General features: G+C 41.3%; 1 protein-coding gene across 1 annotated transcript in view; it reads left to right on the forward strand.

Moving 5' to 3' along the window:
- Positions 1-21,083, forward strand: part of SMARCA2 (SWI/SNF related, matrix associated, actin dependent regulator of chromatin, subfamily a, member 2) — a 1,314,671-nt gene that overhangs the window by 285,644 nt on the left and 1,007,944 nt on the right. The window contains exon 5 of the mRNA XM_053702540.1: positions 17,430-17,531. Coding sequence (XP_053558515.1) covers positions 17,430-17,531 — 102 coding nt within the window. The remainder of the gene's footprint in view (positions 1-17,429; positions 17,532-21,083) is intronic.

Consider the following 21,083-nt stretch of genomic DNA (forward strand, 5'->3'; position numbering starts at 1 on the left):
AAAAGGGGTTATCCGCTAGTTCCTTAAAGGGACAGATCTCAGCTCTGTCCATTCTGTTACACAAGCGTCTGTCAGAAGTTCCAGACGTTCAGGCTTTTTGTCAGGCTTTGGCCAGGATTAAACCTGTGTTTAAAGCTGTGGCTCCACCATGGAGTTTAAACCTTGTTCTTAACGTTTTACAGGGTGTTCCGTTTGAACCCCTTCATTCCATTGATATAAAGTTGTTATCTTGGAAAGTTCTATTTTTAATGGCTATTTCCTCGGCTCGAAGAGTCTCTGAGTTATCAGCCTTACATTGTGATTCTCCTTATTTGATTTTTCACTCGGATAAGGTAGTTCTGCGTACTAAGCCTGGGTTCTTACCTAAGGTAGTCACTAACAGGAATATCAATCAGGAGATTGTTGTTCCATCCTTGTGCCCAAATCCTTCTTCGAGGAAGGAACGTCTTTTGCACAATCTGGATGTAGTTCGTGCCCTTAAATTTTATTTACAGGCAACTAAAGATTTTCGACAAACGTCTTCCCTGTTTGTCGTTTACTCTAGTCAGAGGAGAGGTCAAAAAGCTTCTGCTACCTCTCTCTCTTTTTGGCTTCGTAGCATAATTCGTTTAGCTTATGAGACTGCTGGACAGCAGCCTCCTGAAAGAATTACAGCTCATTCCACTAGAGCTGTGGCTTCCACTTGGGCCTTTAAGAATGAGGCCTCTGTTGAACAGATTTGCAAGGCTGCAACTTGGTCTTCGCTTCATACTTTTTCCAAATTTTACAAATTTGACACTTTTGCTTCCTCGGATGCTATTTTTGGGAGAAAGGTTCTTCAGGCAGTGGTTCCTTCTGTATAAAGAGCCTGCCTATCCCTCCCGTCATCCGTGTACTTTTGCTTTGGTATTGGTATCCCACAAGTAATGATGACCCGTGGACTGATCACACTTAACAGAAGAAAACATAATTTATGCTTACCTGATAAATTCCTTTCTTCTGTAGTGTGATCAGTCCACGGCCCGCCCTGTTTTTTAAGGCAGGTAAATATTTTTTAAATTATACTCCAGTCACCACTACACCCTTGGCTTCTCCTTTCTCGTTGGTCCTTGGTCGAATGACTGGAGGTGACGTAGAGGGGAGGAGCTATATAGCAACTCTGCTGGGTGAATCCTCTTGCACTTCCTGTAGGGGAGCAGTTAATATCCCACAAGTAATGATGACCCGTGGACTGATCACACTACAGAAGAAAGGAATTTATCAGGTAAGCATAAATTATGTTTTTCTGATTTCTCTGAGATCAGAGATGTTCAAAGTTTAGCCTCATTGGGTGGTGAGAGCTCTGTAGGAGTGGGAGACATAAACTCTCACACAGGTTTCAAACCAAGATCAGTTTTCTATCCGCTACAATCACGGGAGACATTTTGGTTTCTTTTCAAAAACGTGTAGAAAATTATCTTATTGAAGTTTCAAAAAGACCATTGAAGGGTAAACATAATCTCACCAAGTCAGAAAAATTAGCACTTGCATCACTAAAATCTAACACCAATTTGGTGATTAAAAATGCGGACAAAGGTGGTAGTGTTGTAGTCTGTGATCTCCAGTCTTATACTGGAGAAATCCATAGACAATTGGGCAATTGTAATGATTATAAAATTCTTACGGGAAATCCTGTCCAAAAATTTAAATGGATTTACATTTTCTCCTTGATGATGGGTTAAGTGAAGGCCATATTGATTAAAACACTTTTGATTTTCTTTTGGTAGACAATCCAGTCACTCCAATTATTCATGTTTTACCTAAAGTACATAAGAGTTTCCAAGATATAAAAGGCAGACCTATAGTATCAAGCATTGGTTCACTTTGCAAACCATTGTCTGAATGGCTAGATAGTATCCTGCAGCCTCTTGTATTTGGTTTGTCTAGTTACTTAAGGGACACAAAACATGTCTTACAGATTTTTTAACATTTTGCTTGGAAAGATGACTATCGATGGCTTGCTATTGATGTTGTATCTTTATACTCTTCCATTCCCCATACCATGGGTAATTTGGCCATCAAATATTTCTTGAAGACCAGTACTATTTACAGTAAGGAGTTTTCCCAATATATATTGGAGGTACTACAATTTCTTTTAACACACAATCATTTTAAATTTGAGGATTCATATTATTTACAATTGCAAGGGACGGCAATGGGGGCAAAATTTGCCCCATAATATGCTAACCTTGTAATGGGTTGGTGGGAATTGGCTATGATCTATGGAGAGAATAATCCCCAAGCCCAGTTTATTAAAAGCTATTATCGTTACATAGATGATTTGATAATGGTATGGACAGGTGATCCATTATCCATAGAAAAGTTTGTTGAATATCTAAATGATAATGAATGGGGCTCGAGGTTTACTTTTGAAACCACAAAACCACCATTAATTTTCATGATTTAAAACTTAGTAGTGTTCTAGGGGAAATTAAAGTTAAATCTACAATTTACAGAAAACCCATATCTGTGAACACCTAACTCCATGGTAAAAGTAATCATCCTCCTAAAGTTCCTTATTCCATTGCTAAAGGTCAGTTTATCAGGGCAAAAAGAAACTGCTCTGATAATTCAGACTATATAGCCCAAAGCAGTGATCTAACAAAGAGACTTGATCATAGAGGCTATAAAAAAAACAGCCATACAGAAGGCCAAACTAGAAGTAGACAGTATAGATAGAAAAACTCTTATTTCTTTTACAAAGATATGACGAGTCCACGGATTTCATCCTTACTTGTGGGATATTAACCTCCTGCTAACAGGAAGTGGCAAAGAGCACCACAGCAGAGCTGTATATATAGCTCCTCCCTTCCCCTCCACCCCCAGTCATTCTCTTTGCCTGTGTTATACTAGGAAGAGGTAAAGTGAGGTGTTAGTTTCTTCAATCAAGAAGTTTTTTTATTTTAAAATGGTACCAGTGAGTACTGTTTCCCTCAGGGGGGTTTGGAAAAATTCTGCCCTGAGGTTGATGATCTTGGCAGCTGTAACTAAGATCCATGTTGGTTACCACAGATCAGAGGGTAATACAGGAGACATCTTCAGTGTGGAGACCGTGTCATGCTGTCTGCAGCATTTGAGGTATGTGCAGCCTTTTATTCTGAAGAGACTTAGATTGTCAGAAGATGGCTGAAAATGTATTTCCTTTTAGGGAAGGGGTAAGCAGTAGATCTATTTTCAATGAGGGTGTTACTGAAACCTGTGCATTTTTATTTTCTGTTGACTTTTGGGCAAGGTTTATAATGAGGGCTATGTGCTGCATTTTTCATTATAAGACATATGTTTACGGTAGTTAACATTCTTGACCGTTACTTGTTACTTGGGGTTTTTATTCCACATCGCTAAGTTTGCTAAACCGCTCCCCATGCGGTTGTTTTGGGCCTACTCGGTCATCGGTCCTGATGGGCGGGGCTTATTTCTTCTGTTATGTGTGATCAGTCCACGGGTCATCATTACTTCTGGGATATTATCTGCTCCCCTACAGGAAGTGCAAGAGGATTCACCCAGCAGAGTTGCTATATAGCTCCTCCCCTCTACGTCACCCCCAGTCATTCTCTTGCACCCAAAGACTAGATAGGAGGTGTGAGAGGACTATGGTGATTATACTTAGTTTTTATAACTTCAATCAAAAGTTTGTTATTTTACAATAGCACCGGAGCGTGTTATTACTTCTCTGGCAGAGTTTGAAGAAGAATCTACCAGAGTTTTTCTTATGATTTTAACCGGAGTAGTTAAGATCATATTGCTGTTTCTCGGCCATCTGAGGGAGGTAAAAGCTTCAGATCAGGGGACAGCGGGCAGTTGAATCTGCATTGAGGTATGTAGCAGTTTTTATTTTCTGAATGGAATTGATGAGAAAATCCTGCTATACCGTTATAATGACATGTATGTATACTCTACACTTCAGTGTTCTGGGGATGGTATTTCACCGGAATTACTCTGTTAAAATACATTACACCTTTTAATAGGTATTTAATTCATGTTAAACGTTTTTGCTGGAATGTAGAATCGTTTGCATTTCTGAGGTACTGAGTGAATAAATATTTGGGCATTATTTTTCCACTTGGCAGTTTGCTTGTTTTGATTATGACAGTTTCGTTTCTCTCTCACTGCTGTGTGTGAGGGGGAGGGGCCGTTTTTGGCGCTCTTTGCTACGCATCAAAAATTTCCAGTCAGTTACACTTATATTTTCTGCATGATCCGGTTCATCTCTAACAGAACTCAGGGGTCTTCAAACTTCTTTGAAGGGAAGTAGATTCTCTCAGCAGAGCTGTGAGATTTATATAGTGACTGTGTTTTAAAACGTTGCTCTGTGATTTTTATGTTTAAAATTTAATTAGTATTGCTTTACTAATGGGAACAAACCTTTGCTAACAAGTTATGTTGTTTTTAAAGAGTGATGCTATAACTGTTTTTCAGTTCATTATTTCAACTGTCATTTAATCGTTTAGTGCTTCTTTGAGGCACAGTACGTTTTTGTTAAATAAGATTGTAACCAAGTTGCATGTTTATTGCTAGTGTGTTAAACATGTCTGATTCAGAGGAAGATACCTGTGTCATTTGTTCCAATGCCAAGGTGGAGCCCAATAGAAATTTATGTACTAACTGTATTGATGCTACTTTAAATAAAAGCCAATCTGTACAAATTGAACAAATTTCACCAAACAGCGAGGGGAGAGTTATGCCGTCTAACTCGCCTCACGTGTCAGTACCTGCGTCTCCCGCCCGGGAGGTGCGTGATATTATGGCGCCTAGTACATCTGGGCAGCCATTACAGATAACATTACAAGATATGGCTACTGTTATGACTGAAGTTTTGGCTAAGTTACCAGAACTAAGAGGCAAGCGTGATCACTCTGGGGTGAGAACAGAGTGCGCTGATAATTCTAGGGCCATGTCTGATACTGCGTCACAGCTTGCAGAGCATGAGGACGGAGAGCTTCATTCTGTAGGTGACGGTTCTGATCCAAGCAGATTGGATTCAGATATTTCAAATTTTAAATTTAAATTGGAAAACCTCCGTGTATTACTAGGGGAGGTCTTAGCGGCTCTTAACGATTGTAACACTGTTGCAATACCAGAGAAAATGTGTAGGTTGGATAAATACTTTGCGGTACCGGCGAGTACTGACGTTTTTCCTATACCTAAGAGATTAACTGAAATTGTTACTAAGGAGTGGGATAGACCCGGTGTGCCGTTCTCACCCCCTCCAATATTTAGAAAGATGTTTCCAATAGACGCCACCACACGGGACTTATGGCAAACGGTCCCTAAGGTGGAGGGAGCAGTTTCTACTTTAGCTAAGCGCACCACTATCCCGGTGGAGGATAGCTGTGCTTTTTCAGATCCTATGGATAAAAAATTAGAGGGTTACCTTAAGAAAATGTTTGTTCAACAAGGTTTGATATTGCAACCCCTTGCATGCATCGCGCCGATTACGGCTGCGGCAGCATTTTGGATTGAGTCTCTGGAAGAGAACCTTAGTTCCGCTACGCTGGACGACATTACGGACAGGCTTAGAGTCCTTAAACTAGCTAATTCATTCGTTTCGGAGGCCGTAGTACATTTAACCAAACTTACGGCTAAGAATTCAGGATTCGCCATTCAGGCACGTAGGGCGCTGTGGCTAAAATCCTGGTCGGCTGATGTAACTTCTAAGTCCAAATTACTTAATATACCTTTCAAGGGGCAAACTTTATTTGGGCCCGGTTTGAAAGAAATTATCGCTGACATTACAGGAGGTAAGGGCCACGCTCTACCTCAAGACAAGGCCAAAGCTAAGGCTAGACAGTCTAATTTTCGTCCCTTTCGGAATTTCAAGGCAGGTGCAGCATCAACTTCCACTGCACCAAAACAGGAAGGAGCTGTTGCTCGTTACAGACAAGGCTGGAAACCTAACCAGTCCTGGAATAAGGGCAAGCAGGCCAGAAAACCTGCTGCTGCCCCTAAGACAGCATGAACCGAGGGCCCCCGATCCGGGACCGGATCTAGTGGGGGGCAGACTCTCTCTCTTCGCCCAGGCTTGGGCAAGAGATGTCCAGGATCCCTGGGCGCTAGAGATCATATCTCAGGGATACCTTCTAGACTTCAAATTATCTCCCCCACGAGGGAGATTTCATCTGTCAAGGTTGTCAACAAACCAAATAAAGAAAGACGCGTTTCTACGCTGTGTACAAGATCTATTATTAATGGGAGTGATCCATCCGGTTCCGCGGTCGGAACAAGGACAAGGGTTTTACTCAAACCTGTTTGTGGTTCCCAAAAAAGAGGGAACTTTCAGGCCAATCTTGGATTTAAAGATCCTAAACAAATTCCTAAGAGTTCCATCGTTCAAAATGGAAACTATTCGGACAATCTTACCCATGATCCAAAAGGGTCAGTACATGACCACAGTGGATTTAAAGGATGCTTACCTTCACATACCGATTCACAAAGATCATTACCGGTATCTAAGGTTTGCCTTCTTAGACAGGCATTACCAGTTTGTAGCTCTTCCATTCGGATTGGCTACGGCTCCAAGAATCTTCACAAAGGTTCTGGGTGCCCTTCTGGCGGTTCTGAGACCGCGAGGAATTTCGGTAGCTCCGTACCTAGACGACATTCTGATACAAGCTTCAAGCTTTCAAACTGCCAAGTCTCATACAGAGTTAGTTCTGGCATTTCTAAGGTCGCATGGATGGAAAGTGAACGAAAAGAAGAGTTCTCTCTTGCCTCTCACAAGGGTTCCATTTTTGGGGACTCTTATAGATTCCGTAGAAATGAAGATTTATCTGACAGAAGACAGATTAACAAAGCTTCTAAATGCATGCCGTGTCCTTCATTCCATTCAACTCCCGTCAGTAGCTCAATGCATGGAGGTGATCGGCTTAATGGTAGCAGCAATGGACATAGTTCCCTTTGCACGCCTACATCTCAGACCGCTGCAATTGTGCATGCTGAGTCAGTGGAATGGGGATTACTCAGATTTGTCCCCCACTCTGAATCTGGATCAAGAGACCAGAAACTCTCTTCTATGGTGGCTTTCTCGGCCACATCTGTCCAGGGGGATGCCTTTCAGCAGGCCGGACTGGACAATTGTAACAACAGACGCCAGCCTTCTAGGTTGGGGCGCTGTCTGGAATTCTCTGAAGGCTCAGGGACAATGGAGTCAGGAGGAAAGTCTCCTGCCAATAAACATTCTGGAATTGAGAGCAGTTCTCAATGCCCTTCTAGCTTGGCCCCAGTTAAAGACTCGGGGGTTCATCAGGTTTCAGTCGGACAACATCACGACTGTAGCTTACATCAACCATCAGGGAGGGACAAGAAGCTCCCTAGCAATGATAGAAGTATCAAAGATAATTCGCTGGGCAGAGTATCACTCTTGCCACCTGTCAGCAATCCACATCCCGGGAGTGGAGAACTGGGAGGCGGATTTCTTGAGTCGCCAGACTCTTCATCCGGGGGAGTGGGAACTTCATCCGGAGGTCTTTGCCCAAATACTTCGACGTTGGGGCAAACCAGAGATAGATCTCATGGCGTCTCGCCAGAACGCCAAACTTCCTCGCTACGGATCCAGATCCAGGGATCCGGGAGCGGTTCTGATAGATGCTTTGACAGCACCTTGGAACTTCAGGATGGCTTATGTGTTTCCACCCTTCCCGCTGCTTCCTCGATTGATTGCCAAAATCAAACAGGAGAGAGCATCAGTGATTCTAATAGCGCCTGCATGGCCGCGCAGGACTTGGTATGCAGATCTAGTGGACATGTCATCCTGTCCGCCGTGGTCTCTACCTCTAAGACAGGACCTTCTGATTCAGGGTCCATTCAAACATCAAAGTCTAACTTCTCTGAAGCTGACTGCTTGGAAATTGAACGCTTGATTTTATCAAAACGTGGGTTTTCTGAGTCGGTTATTGATACCCTGATACAGGCTAGGAAGCCTGTTACCAGAAAGATTTACCATAAAATATGGCGTAAATACCTATACTGGTGTGAATCCAAAGATTACTCCTGGAGTAAGGTTAGGATTCCTAGGATATTGTCTTTTCTACAAGAAGGTTTAGAAAAGGGTTTATCGGCTAGCTCATTAAAGGGACAGATCTCAGCTCTGTCCATCTTGTTACACAGGCGTCTGTCAGAAAATTCAGACATCCAGGCCTTTTGTCAGGCTTTAGCTAGGATCAAGCCTGTGTTTAAAACTGTTGCTCCGCCATGGAGTTTAAACTTAGTTCTTAACGTTTTACAGGGTGTTCCGTTTGAACCCCTTCATTCCATTGATATAAGATTGTTATCTTGGAAAGTTCTATTTTTAATGGCTATTTCCTCGGCTCGAAGAGTCTCTGAGTTATCAGCCCTTCATTGTGATTCTCCTTATCTGATCTTTCACTCAGACAAGGTAGTTCTGCGTACTAAACCTGGGTTCTTACCTAAGGTTGTCTCTAACAGGAATATCAATCAAGAGATTGTTGTTCCCTCCTTGTGTCCAAATCCTTCTTCAAAGAAGGAACGTCTTCTACACAATCTGGATGTAGTTCGTGCCCTCAAGTTCTACTTGCAGGCAACTAAAGATTTCCGCCAAACTTCTTCCCTGTTTGTCGTTTATTCTGGACAGAGGAGAGGTCAAAAAGCTTCTGCTACCTCTCTCTCTTTTTGGCTTCGTAGCATAATACGTTTAGCCTATGAGACTGCTGGACAGCAGCCTCCTGAAAGAATTACAGCTCATTCCACTAGAGCTGTGGCTTCCACTTGGGCCTTTAAGAATGAGGCCTCTGTTGAACAGATTTGCAAGGCTGCAACTTGGTCTTCGCTTCATACTTTTTCCAAATTTTACAAATTTGACACTTTTGCTTCTTCGGAGGCTATTTTTGGGAGAAAGGTTCTTCAGGCAGTGGTTCCTTCTGTATAATGAGCCTGCCTATCCCTCCCGTCATCCGTGTACTTTTGCTTTGGTATTGGTATCCCAGAAGTAATGATGACCCGTGGACTGATCACACATAACAGAAGAAAACATAATTTATGCTTACCTGATAAATTCCTTTCTTCTGTTGTGTGATCAGTCCACGGCCCGCCCTGTTTTTTAAGGCAGGTACATATTTTTTAAATTATAATTCAGTCACCACTACACCCTTGGTTTCTCCTTTCTCGTTGGTCTTTGGTCGAATGACTGGAGGTGACGTAGAGGGGAGGAGCTATATAGCAACTCTGCTGGGTGAATCCTCTTGCACTTCCTGTAGGGGAGCAGATAATATCCCAGAAGTAATGATGACCCGTGGACTGATCACACAACAGAAGAAAGGAATTTATCAGGTAAGCATAAATTATGTTTTTCGCACGCTTAGATGCGCTCTGTATTCTGACTAGAAGGCAGCTGGCTTTAGTTCCGGTGGTGTTTAAACAGAGTTCTTCCTCTCCGGTTTACTGTCGAGTCCTTTCTAAGTACCCTAGGGGCAGGTAGGCGCCACAGCAGTGCTGTGGCGAGGTGCAGAGAGTATTTTTGGGCTGACTTATGTTATATGGCTATAAATACTGTTTAGCAGTTTATTCTTCCCTCAATAATTAGGGTGCAATAATTTTTGGAAGCATTATTTAGGATAGTGTTAATTTTGGAGTCAAATTAACGTTTATAATCATTTTTGTAAACGGTTTAAAGCATTTATTAAAGTGTTTAAACGACTTATTGGTCTGTTCAGCATGTCTGACATTGAGGAAACTCAGTGTTCTATGTGTTTAGATGCCATTGTGGAACCCCCTCTTACATTGTGTGCCTCTTGTACTGAAAGGGCCTTACATTGTAAAGAGCATATTTTAAGTAAAGATAGTGTGTTTAAGGATGATTCTCAGTTTGAAGAAAATCAGGATATGCCATCCAATTCTCCCCAAGTGTCACAACCTTTAACGCCCACGCAATCGACGCCAAGTACATCTAGTGCCTCTAATTCCTTTACTCTGCAGGAGATGGCTGCAGTTATGTCAACCACCCTTACAGAGGTGTTATCTAAATTACCAGTGTTACAGGGTAAACGCAGTAGGTCAGGTATTAATGTAAATACTGAATCCTCTGATGCTTTATTAGCTATTTCCGATGTACCCTCACAGTGTTCTGAGTTGGGGGTCAGGGAATTGCTGTCTGAGGGAGAAATTTCAGACTCAGAGAATGTATTGCCTCAGACAGATTCGGACACTATGTCCTTTAAATTTAAGCTTGAACACCTCCGCCTATTACTTCGGGAGTTTTTAGCGACTCTGGATGATTGTGACCCCATTGTGATAACACCAGAGAAATTGTGTAAAATGGATAAATATCTAGAAGTACCTACTTACACTGATGTTTTTCCGGTTCCTAAGAGAATTTCGGAAATTTTTAAAAAGGAATGGGATAGACCAGGTATACCGTTTTCCCCCCTCCTACTTTTAAGAAAATGTTTCCCATATCGGACTCCATTCGGGACTCGTGGCAAACGGTCCCTAAGGTAGAGGGAGCCATTTCTACCCTGACTAAGCGTACAACTATACCCATTGAGGACAGTTGTGCTTTCAACGATCCTATGGATAAAAAATTAGAGGGTCTTCTAAAGAAATTATTTATTAATCAGAGGTTTCTTTTACAACCTACGGCTTGCATTGTTCCAGTAACTACTGCAGCAGCTTTTTGGTTTGAGGCTCTAGAAGAGTCTCTTAAGGTGGAGACCTTGTTAGATGACATTTTGGATAGAATTAAAGCTCTCAAGCTAGCTAATTCTTTTATTACTGATGCCGCTTTTCAAATTGCTAAATTAGCGGTGAAAAATACAGGTTTTGCTATTCTGGCACGTAGAGTGTTGTGGCTCAAATCTTGGTCTGCTGATGTGTCATCAAAAACTAAGCTTTTGGCTATTCCTTTTAAAGGTAAGACCCTTTTTGGGCCTGAATTGAAGGAGATTATTTCTGACATTATAGGAGGTAAAGACCATGCCTTACCTCAGGATAAGTCTGTCAAGATGAGGGGTAAACAAAATAATTTTCGTTCCTTTCGGAACTTTAAAGGAGGACCCCCAGCTTCCTCTTCTTCCACAAAGCAGGAAGGGAACTTTACCCAATCTAAGTCAGTCTGGAGACCCAACCAGAACTGGAATAAGGGTAAACAATCTAAAAAGCCCGCTGCTGCTACCAAGACAGCATGAAGGGGCGGCCCCTGATCCGGGACCGGATTTAGTAGGGGGCAGACTCTCGTTCTTTGCCCAGGCTTCGGCAAGAGATGTTCAGGACCCCTGGGCACTATAAATAGTGACCCACGGTTATCAATTGGAATTCAAGGATTTTCTTCTAATAGGGAGATTTCATCTTTCAAGATTATCTGCAAACCAGATAAAAAGAGAGGTGTTCTTACACTGTGTAAAAGACCTTTTTACCATGGGAGTAATTTGTCCGGTTCCAGAATTGAAACAGGGACAGGGCTTTTACTCATCTATTCGTGGTTCCCAAAAAGAGGGAACTTTCCGACCCATATTAGACCTCCAAGTGTCTAAACAAGTTTCTCAGAGTCCCGTCATTCAAGATGGAGACTATTCGAACAATTTTACCAATGATCCAGGAGGGTCAATATATGACTACCGTGGACTTAAAGGATGCTTACCTTCATATTCCTATCCACAAGGATCATCATCAGTTTCTAAGGTTTGCCTTTCTGGACAAACATTATCAGTTTGTGGCTCTTCCCTTCGGGTTGGCCACAGCACCCAGAATCTTCACAAAGGTTCTAGGGTCTCTTTTGGTGGTTCTCAGACTGCAAGGCATAGCAGTGGCGCCTTATCTGGACGATATTCTTATCCAGGCGTCAACATACCAACTGACAAAGTCTCACACGGACACAGTGTTGTCTTTCCTGAGAACTCAGGGTTGGAAGGTGAACATAGAGAAAAGTTCACTTGTTCCACAGACAAGGGTTCCTTTCTTGGGGACTCTGATAGACTCGGTAGCCATGAAAATATTTCTGACGGAGGTCAGAAAATCAAAGATTCTAAACACTTGCCGAGCACTTTAGTCCATTCCTCGGCCATCAGTGGCTCAGTGTATGGAAGTAATTGGATTCCTGGTTGCGGCAATGGACATCGTCCCATTTTCTCGCTTTCATCTCAGACCACTGCAGCTGTGCATGCTCAAGCAGTGGAATGGGGACTATGCAAATTTATCTCCTCAAATAAATCTGGATCAAGAGACCAGAGACTCTCTTCTTTGGTGGTTGTTGCCGGATCATCTCTCCCAGGGGACTTATTTCCGCAGACCCACGTGGGTAATAGTGACAACGGACGCCAGCCTTCTGGGCTGGGGTGCGGTCTGGAATTCCCTGAAGGTGGAGTCTCTACTTCCAATCAATATTCTGGAACTGAGGGCAATATTCAATGCGCTTCAGGCGTGGCCTCAGTTGGCTTCGGCCAAATTTATCAGATTCCAGTCAGACAACATCACGACTGTGACTTATATCAAGGGGGAACAAGGAGTCCCACTCTTGTCATCTATCAGCAATCTACATTCCAGGAGTAGAGAACTGGGAAGCGGATTTTCTAAGTTGACAGACTTTTCATCCGAGGGAGTGGGAACTTCACCCGGAGGTATTTGCCTCATTGATTCTCTGATGGGGCAGACCGGAATTGAATCTGATGGCATCTCAAGAGAATGCCAAGCTTCCAAGATACGGATCCAGGTCAAGAGATCCTCAGGCCGAACTGATAGACGCCTTGGCAGGGCCTTGGTTGTTCAGCCTAGCTTATGTATTTCCACCGTTTCCTCTCCTTCCACGCGTGATTGCTCGAATCAAACAGGAGAGAGCTTCAGTAATCCTGATAGTGCCTGCGTGGCCACGCAGGACTTGGTATGTGTATCTAGTGGACATGTCCTCTCTGCCACCGTGGAAACTTCCTTTGAGACAGGATCTTCTCATTCAAGGTCCTTTCCAACATCCAAATCTAATTTCTCTGCAGCTGACTGCGTGGAGATGGAACGCTTAATTTTATCAAAGCGAGGATTCTCTGATTCGGTTATTAGTACTTTGATACAGGCTAGAAAGCATGTCACTAGAAAAATTTACCATAAGATATGGCATAAATATCTTTATTGCTGTGAATCCAAGGGTTACTCATGGAGTAAAGTTAGGATTCTGTCTTTTCTCCAAGAAGGATTGGCGAAGGGGTTATCCGCAAGTTCCTTAAAGGGACAAATTTCAAAATTGTCAATTTTGTTTCACAAACGTTTGGCAGATGTCCCGGATATTCAGTCTTTTTGTCAGGCTCTATCTAGAATTAAGCCTGTATTTAGACCAATTACTCCTCCCTGGAGTTTAAATTTATTTCTTCGAGTTCTTCAAGGGGTTCCGTTTGAACCTATGCATTCCATAGATATAAAATTGTTATCTTGGAAAGTTCTGTTTTTGGTTGCTATTTCTTCTGCTCGAAGAGTTTCTGAGCTTTCAGCTTACAGTGTGATTCGCCTTATCTCATATTTCATTCTGATAAGGTGGTCTTACGTACCAAACCTGGATTTCTTCCTAAGGTTGTTTCCAATAAGAATATTAATCAGGAAATTGTTGTTCCTTCCTTGTGTCCTAATCCTTCTTCTAAGAAGGAGCGTCTGTTACATAATCTGGACGTGGTCCGTGCCTTGAAGTTCTACTTGCAGGCAACTAAGGATTTCCGTCAATCATCTTCATTATTTATTGTTTATTCTGGAAAGCACATGGGTCAGAAAGCTACGGCTACCTCTCTTTCTTTTTGGCTGAGATGTATCATCCGCCTAGCATATGAGACTGCTGTACAGCAGCCTCCTGAAAGAATTACGGCTCATTCTACTAGGGCTGTGGCTTCCACGTGGGCCTTTAAAAACGATGCATCTGTTGAACAGATTGGTAAGGCTGCGACTTGGTCGTCCCTTCACACTTTTTCCAAATTTTCCAAATTTTATACTTTTGCTTCTTCTAAGGCTGTTTTTGGGAGGAAAGTTCTTCAAGCAGTGGTGCCTTCCGTTTAGGTCTCTGTCTTGTCCCTCCCTTTCATCCGTGTCTTGTCGTTTTGGTATTTTATCCCACTAGTAAGGATGAAATCCGTGGACGAGTCCACGGCCCTCCCTGTCAATTTAAGACAAATTTTATTTTTTATTATTTACAACTTCAGTCACCTCTGCACCTTTTAGTTTTTCCTTTCTCTTTCTATAACCTTCGATCAAATGACTGGAGGTGGAGGGGAAGGGAGGAGGTATATATTCAGCTCTGCTGTGGTGCTCTTTCCCACTTCCTGTTAGCAGGAGGATAATATCCCACAAGTAAGGATGAAATCCGTGGACTCGTATCGTAGAAGAAATCAATTTATCAGGTAAATAAATTTCCTTTTTTTTAAAAATAAAATAATATATTTTTTATTTTTATATTTTCTGCAGTGTAGGATCCCCCCCAAACAGCTCTCTAAACCTCCCACTCTACCTTTTAGCCGCCATCTTAGATACTGGCAGCTGTCTGCCAGTACCTATCAACTGCTTTATTTTTTTTATATTTTTTTCTGCAGTCTATTGTCCCCCCACCTTCCCCCTGCTCCCTCCCTCCATTGATCCTTAGTAAGGGACCCCCACACAATGCCAATCCACTTTTTCTGTAGTATAGCTGCCCCATCCCTCCCTGTCCCTTTACTTCCTTTACGCAGTAGCGTTGGGCCCTCCCTCCCGCCTCCCCTGCTGGGCCGCCCACCAGCCTCCCTCCCACACCTCCCGCAGGCACAAGCAACGAACGTTACAGATGGTTATAAACACAGTGTCACCGTCTGTAACAATCAGGCATCTGCCCTCATATGGAGCCGGAGCACCAATCACGCTATATATACGTCTTACAGTACGGTAGGCAAAGTACTGCAAGACGTGTATATATACGTCTTATTGGGTGAAGGGGTTAATTCACAAGCTTCCAAGGTATTGTGCAAGATCAAAAGATCCCAAGGCTCACATGATAGACGGCTTGTTATGTCCATGGGAGTTACATCTAGCATTCCTGTTTCCTTCATTAATTCTTCTTCCAAGAGTCATTACTCTGAACAAACAGGGGTCTATGTCAGTAATATTAATTGATCCAGCCTAGCACTGCAGGACATGGTATGTGGATCTAGTGCAGATGTCCTACTCTCCTCCATAAATTCTTCCTCTGAGAAAGACCTGTTGTCTTAAGGTCCTCTTTTTCCCTCAGGATCTCAAATCTCTAAATTAAATGGCGTGAAGTTTGAACGCCTAGTTTTGAGACATAGAGGTTTCTCAGATTTGATCATTGAAACTTTGATGCAGGCCAGAACACTTGTGACACAAAAATTTTATCACAAGATTTGGAAGGCATATTTTGAGTTGTGTTCTTCCAGAGGGTTTTCTTGGCATTCCTTTAGGATGCCTAGAAACCTTCAGTTTTTACAGGATGGCCTTGACAATGGTTTGTCCGCTAGTTTCATAAAAGCTCAAATTTCTGCTTTATCTCTTCTTTTCATAGGAAGTTGGCTAAACTTCCTGATGTTCAGACTGTTGTCCATGCGTTAGAATTAGGCCAGTTGTGAAACCTATTTCTCCTCCCTGGAACTTAAAGTGAAGGTAAACTTTGATGAATGAAAGTCCGTTTTTTTTTTAAAAGCTATTAAAAACAGGGGCACTTTCATTGATCAAAGTTTAGAAAGCAGCTGTTTTCTTTAAAATCTTAACTTTCTTCTTTTCACAGCCAGAGCAACTTCCCCCACCCGGAGATCCTCTCTTGACACGTCAGCAATGACTAATCCGGCTTCCTCCAATCACGGCTTTCCACCCAGGGGAGTCAGTGCCTGAGGCCATGCCTTGTGATTCTCTATTTCTATATATTCACAAAGATAAGGTTGTACTTCGTACTAAATATGATTTTCTTCCTAAGGTAGTCTCTAAGGATAATATCAATCAAGAAATTATTCCTTCCTTATGTTCAGATCCTGCTAACTCTAAGGAGCGACTATTACATAATCTTGATGTAGTCAGGGCTTTGAAATGCTATCTCCAAGCTACTAAAGATTTCAGTCAAACTTATAGTTTGTTCACTTTTCTGGGACAGAAAGCTACTACGTTACGATTGGCCTCTTTGCTCAAACAAGTAATTCACAAGGCTTATTTGATTGCGGGGAAGTCGCCTCCTAAGTGTTTTACAGCTCTTTTTACAAGAGCAGTTTGCAACATCATAGGCTTTAAAAATGATGCATCTTTGGAGCAGATTTGCAAAGCCGCAACATGGTCTTCTCTGCTTATTTTTCTAAATGTTTTTGCTTCTTAGAAAGCAGCTTTTGACAAGAAAGTCCTTCAGGCCGCAGTGTCGGCTAAATAGGAACTGACAATAAAATGGTCCCATCCTGTCCGTAACATAGACCATATGCTTGGGTATTAATCCCATATGTTATGAAGGACTGTGGACCATCATCATTTTACAAAATAATTTTTTTTTATGCTTACCTGATAAATTATTTTCTTTTGGAATGATGATGATCCACAGGCCACGCCTGTTTAAATTTTTGGGGTGACAGTTCTAATGACATCTCTACAAACCCTGCTTTGTCTTTCCTACCTATATGTTTCCTATTCTCTACTCTCTCTCTCTCGAGAGAGAGAGGTGGCAGGGATTTTAAGCTCTGATATGGGTTCTTGTCCTCCTGGAGGCAGAAAATATATCCCATATGTTATGGAGGACTGTGTACCATCATCATTCTGAAAGATAATAATTTTTTAGTTAAACATACATTTTGTTATAATTATGAAAAAAACAAAAAAAAAACCTTGACATGTTAATGTGTTTTTAATGTCCTTAATGGGATATGAAAACTAAAATGGGATATGAAAACCAACAAATTATTTAGTGATTCAGATAGAGCATACAGTTTTAAAAAAAGTTTCCAATTTGCTTCTTTTGTCAAATTTGCTTTGTTCCCATGATATCCCATGAGATACCTAGGTAGGCATCCTCAGCACTACATGGCAGGAAATAGTGCTGTCATCTAGTACTCTTGCAAATGGATTACATTCTTGCAAAACTGCCATATAGTGCTCCAGAAATAGGCCGGCTCCCTAAGCATTTGTCCCTGCTTTTCAACAATCGATACCAAGTGAACAAAGACAAAATTGATAATAGAAGTAAATTAGAAAGTTGTTTAAAATGCATGCTCTATCTGAATCATGAAAGAAAAATGTGTTTTTTTTTTTAAATTCCTTTAATTTAAAAAAAGAAAATGTAATCTGTTTAAAAATGCTATATTGGCTTTTCGCATACTAGGCACAAAATATGCCAAAATCCACATGATCAGACATAGTGTCCTTTGAGCTTTCAGCATTAAAACAGACACACATATTGTCTTTTAAACTAATAGCAGAAGGTTAATAATGTAAAGATGTTTTTCAGTTCATTTTTCACTTATATTTGTTATTATTATAAGGTATTGGAATGCACCCAATGGCTGTTCCTCCTGCTGGGCCCGGACCAGCCCCTGGAATGACTGGGCATGCAGCTAGCATAACCCCAAAGCCATGGGCAGAAGGTAAAAGTCAAATTGATTTATATATGTGCTATGTTAAAAACTGTTTACATTTTCTAGCATAAATGCACCAGGGAACTCTGGGTAAGATATGCAAATGAATATATACAACATCTGATATTTGTTTGCTTCCAGGACTGTGTTTAACCACAGAAAACCCCATATTAAGTGGGTGCCCAAAAACAAAGGTGATTAAATACAGTCCTAAACAATATAAACAAAATACTTCTGTGGGAAAATCAAGCAGTGATACTTGACTAGGGGCTAGATTACAAGTGGAGCACTATCGTTAGTGTTGGGAGCCTAAACGCATTTGGTAAGTCGCGGTATCCTTTACACTCAACTCCATATTATAAGTGGAGCGCTATCAAAATTACGGCAAATTAGTTCGTGCGAAATTGCAGTAATTTGAGGGAGCATAAAGCCCTAATTTGCACTTCTATTACAAGTTGAAAGTTAATGCGATCGTGCAACACAATTGCATTTACCGGTCTAACGTTTTACGCGTAAAAAGTTTGTCCAGATGAAACAGTTACACTAAATACACTATTAACCCCTAAACCACCACCCCCACATCGCTAACTACAGCAAAATACTATTAACCCCTAAACCGCCACCCCCACATCTCAAACTATCTAATTAAACTATTGACCCCTAAACCGCCATCCCCTCACATTGCAAACAGTAAACAAAACTACCAACCCCTAAACAGTCATCCCCCCACAACGCAAAGTAATAAACTAACATCTAACCCCCTAACCTAACACCCCCTAATTTAACACAAATTAAAATACCTCTAAATTTACAAAAAAATCCTAACTACCTAAAACACCCCCCCCCCCCAAAAAAAAAACTTAACTGTAAAATTAAATAAAAACCTATTCTTACTTTAAAAACAAACAAAAAACCTAACATTACTAAAAATAAAAAACGCTTTCATTACTAAAATAAGAAACCTAACATTACAAAAAAACCCTAACATAACAAAAAAAAAACTTACATTATAATGCCCCCTACCACCCCTGGAACATTACAAAAAAAAAAAAAAAAAGTAATTACCCCCCCTCAAAAAAAAAAAAAAAAAAAGCCCTATTCTAAATCTAAACTAGATTTAGATTTTCTAAACTACCATTGTCCATTGATCATGCTCTTTTTTTTTTAAACCCCCCCCCCCATAAAAAAACCCTATCTTAAAGTGCCCTGAAAAGGGTGTTTGGATGGGCATTGGGCATTCACCTCTTTTGCTGCCCATGAAAATAACCAACCTAATCTTAAAAAATAAAACAACTAACACTAACTCCAAAAAGTTCCATCTTCATCCAGGTGGCGGTAGTGGCGGCAGAGGTTCTCATCTTGCGAGCTTCAACACGGAGGTCCTCTTCATACGGTCTTCAGCCGCACACAGAATAGTGAATGTGAGGTACCCCTCAAAATTAAAATCAGCCAATAGAATGAAAGCATTTTCCTTTAATACTATTGGCTAAGTTGAATTTGAAGATTTAAACTAGCCAATAGGAATGCAATGGTACCCCAATATAAAAGGGGTACCTCACATTCACTATTCAGTGTGTGGCTGGAGACCCTATGACGAGAACCTCTGTGAACCTCTGTGTTGAAGCTAGCAAGATGAGGACCACCGCCACTGTTGCCTGGATGAAGAAGATGGACCGCCGCCTGAATGAAGATGGACCGCCCCGGCATCATCATTATCGGTGAGTACCTTTATGGGGTTAGTTTTTTATTTATTTTTTATTTTTGGGGTGTTTTTTTTTATGGGCAGCTAAAGAGCTGAATGCCCTTTTAAGGGCAATGCCCATCCAAATACCCTTTTCATGGCACTTTGTAGTTTAGTTTTTTTTAAGATGTTTTTTTTTATTTTGGGTAGGGTTGAAATGTTAGAGGGATTAGTGTGTTTTTTTTTTTTTTTTTAAATCTTGATAGCTTTAGGGCAATGCCCTTTAAAAAAGGCCCTTTTAAGGGCTATTAGTAGTTTAGTTTTAGAATAGGGTTTTTCTTCTGTTATGTGTGATCAGTCCACGGGTCATCATTACTTCTGGGATATTATCTGCTCCCCTACAGGAAGTGCAAGAGGATTCACCCAGCAGAGTTGCTATATAGCTCCTCCCCTCTACGTCACCTCCAGTCATTCTCTTGCACCCAAAGACTAGATAGGAGGTGTGAGAGGACTATGGTGATTATTCTTAGTTTTTAGAACTTCAATCAAAAGTTTGTTATTTTACAATAGCACCGGAGCGTGTTATTACCCCTCTGGTAGAGTTTGAAGAAGAATCTACCAGAGTTTTTCTTATGATTTTAACCGGAGTAGTTAAGATCATATTGCTGTTTCTCGGCCATCTGAGGGAGGTAAAAACTTCAGATCAGGGGACAGCGGGCAGTTGAATCTGCATTGAGGTATGTAGCAGTTTTTATTTTCTGAATGGAATTGATGAAAAAATCCTGCCATACCGTTATAATGAACATGTATGTATACTCTACACTTTAGTATTCTGGGGATGGTATTTCACCGGAATTACTCTGTAAAAGTACATTAAACCTTTTATTAGGTATTTTTCATGTTAAACGTTTTTGCTGGAATGTAGAATCGTTTGCATTAATGAGGTACTGAGTGAATAAGTATTTGGGCATTATTTTCCACTTGGCAGTTTGCTTGTGTTAATTATGACAGTTTCGTTTCTCTCTCACTGCTGTGTGTGAGAGGGAGGGGCCGTTTTTGGCGCTCTTTGCTACGCATCAAAAATTTCCAGTCAGTTTTTCTGCATGATCCGGTTCATCTCTAACAGAACTCAGGGGTCTTCAAACTTCTTTGAAGGGAAGTAGATTCTCTCAGCAGAGCTGTGAGACTTATATAGTGACTGTGATTTAAAACGTTGCTCTGTAATTTTTATGTTTAAAATTTAATTAGTGTTATTTTACTAATGGGAACAAACCTTTGCTAAAAAGTTGTGTTGTTTGTTAAGAGTGATGCTATAACTGTTTTTCAGTTCATTATTTCAACTGTCATTTAATCGTTTAGTGCTTCTTGAGGCACAGTACGTTTTTATTAAATAAAATTGTAACCGAGTTGCATGTTTATTGCCAGTGTGTTAAACATGTCTGATTCAGAGGAAGACACCTGTGTCATTTGTTCCAATGCCAAGGTGGAGCCCAATAGAAATTTATGTACTAACTGTATTGATGCTACCTTAAATAAAAGCCAATCTGTACAAATTGAACAAATTTCACCAAATAGCGAGGGGAGAGTTATGCCGACTAACTCGCCTCACGTGTCAGTACCTGCATCTCCCGCCCGGGAGGTGCGTGATATTATGGCGCCTAGTACATCTGGGCAGCCATTACAGATAACATTACAAGATATGGCTACTGTTATGACCGAAGTTTTGGCTAAATTACCAGAACTAAGAGGCAAGCGTGATCACTCTGGGGTGAGAACAGAGTGCGCTGATAATTCTAGGGCCATGTCTGATACTGCGTCACAGCTGGCAGAGCATGAGGACGGAGAGCTTCATTCTGTGGGTGACGGTTCTGATCCAAACA

The sequence above is a fragment of the Bombina bombina genome, chromosome 2 (assembly GCF_027579735.1).
Source record: "Bombina bombina isolate aBomBom1 chromosome 2, aBomBom1.pri, whole genome shotgun sequence".
NCBI lineage: Eukaryota > Metazoa > Chordata > Amphibia > Anura > Bombinatoridae > Bombina > Bombina bombina.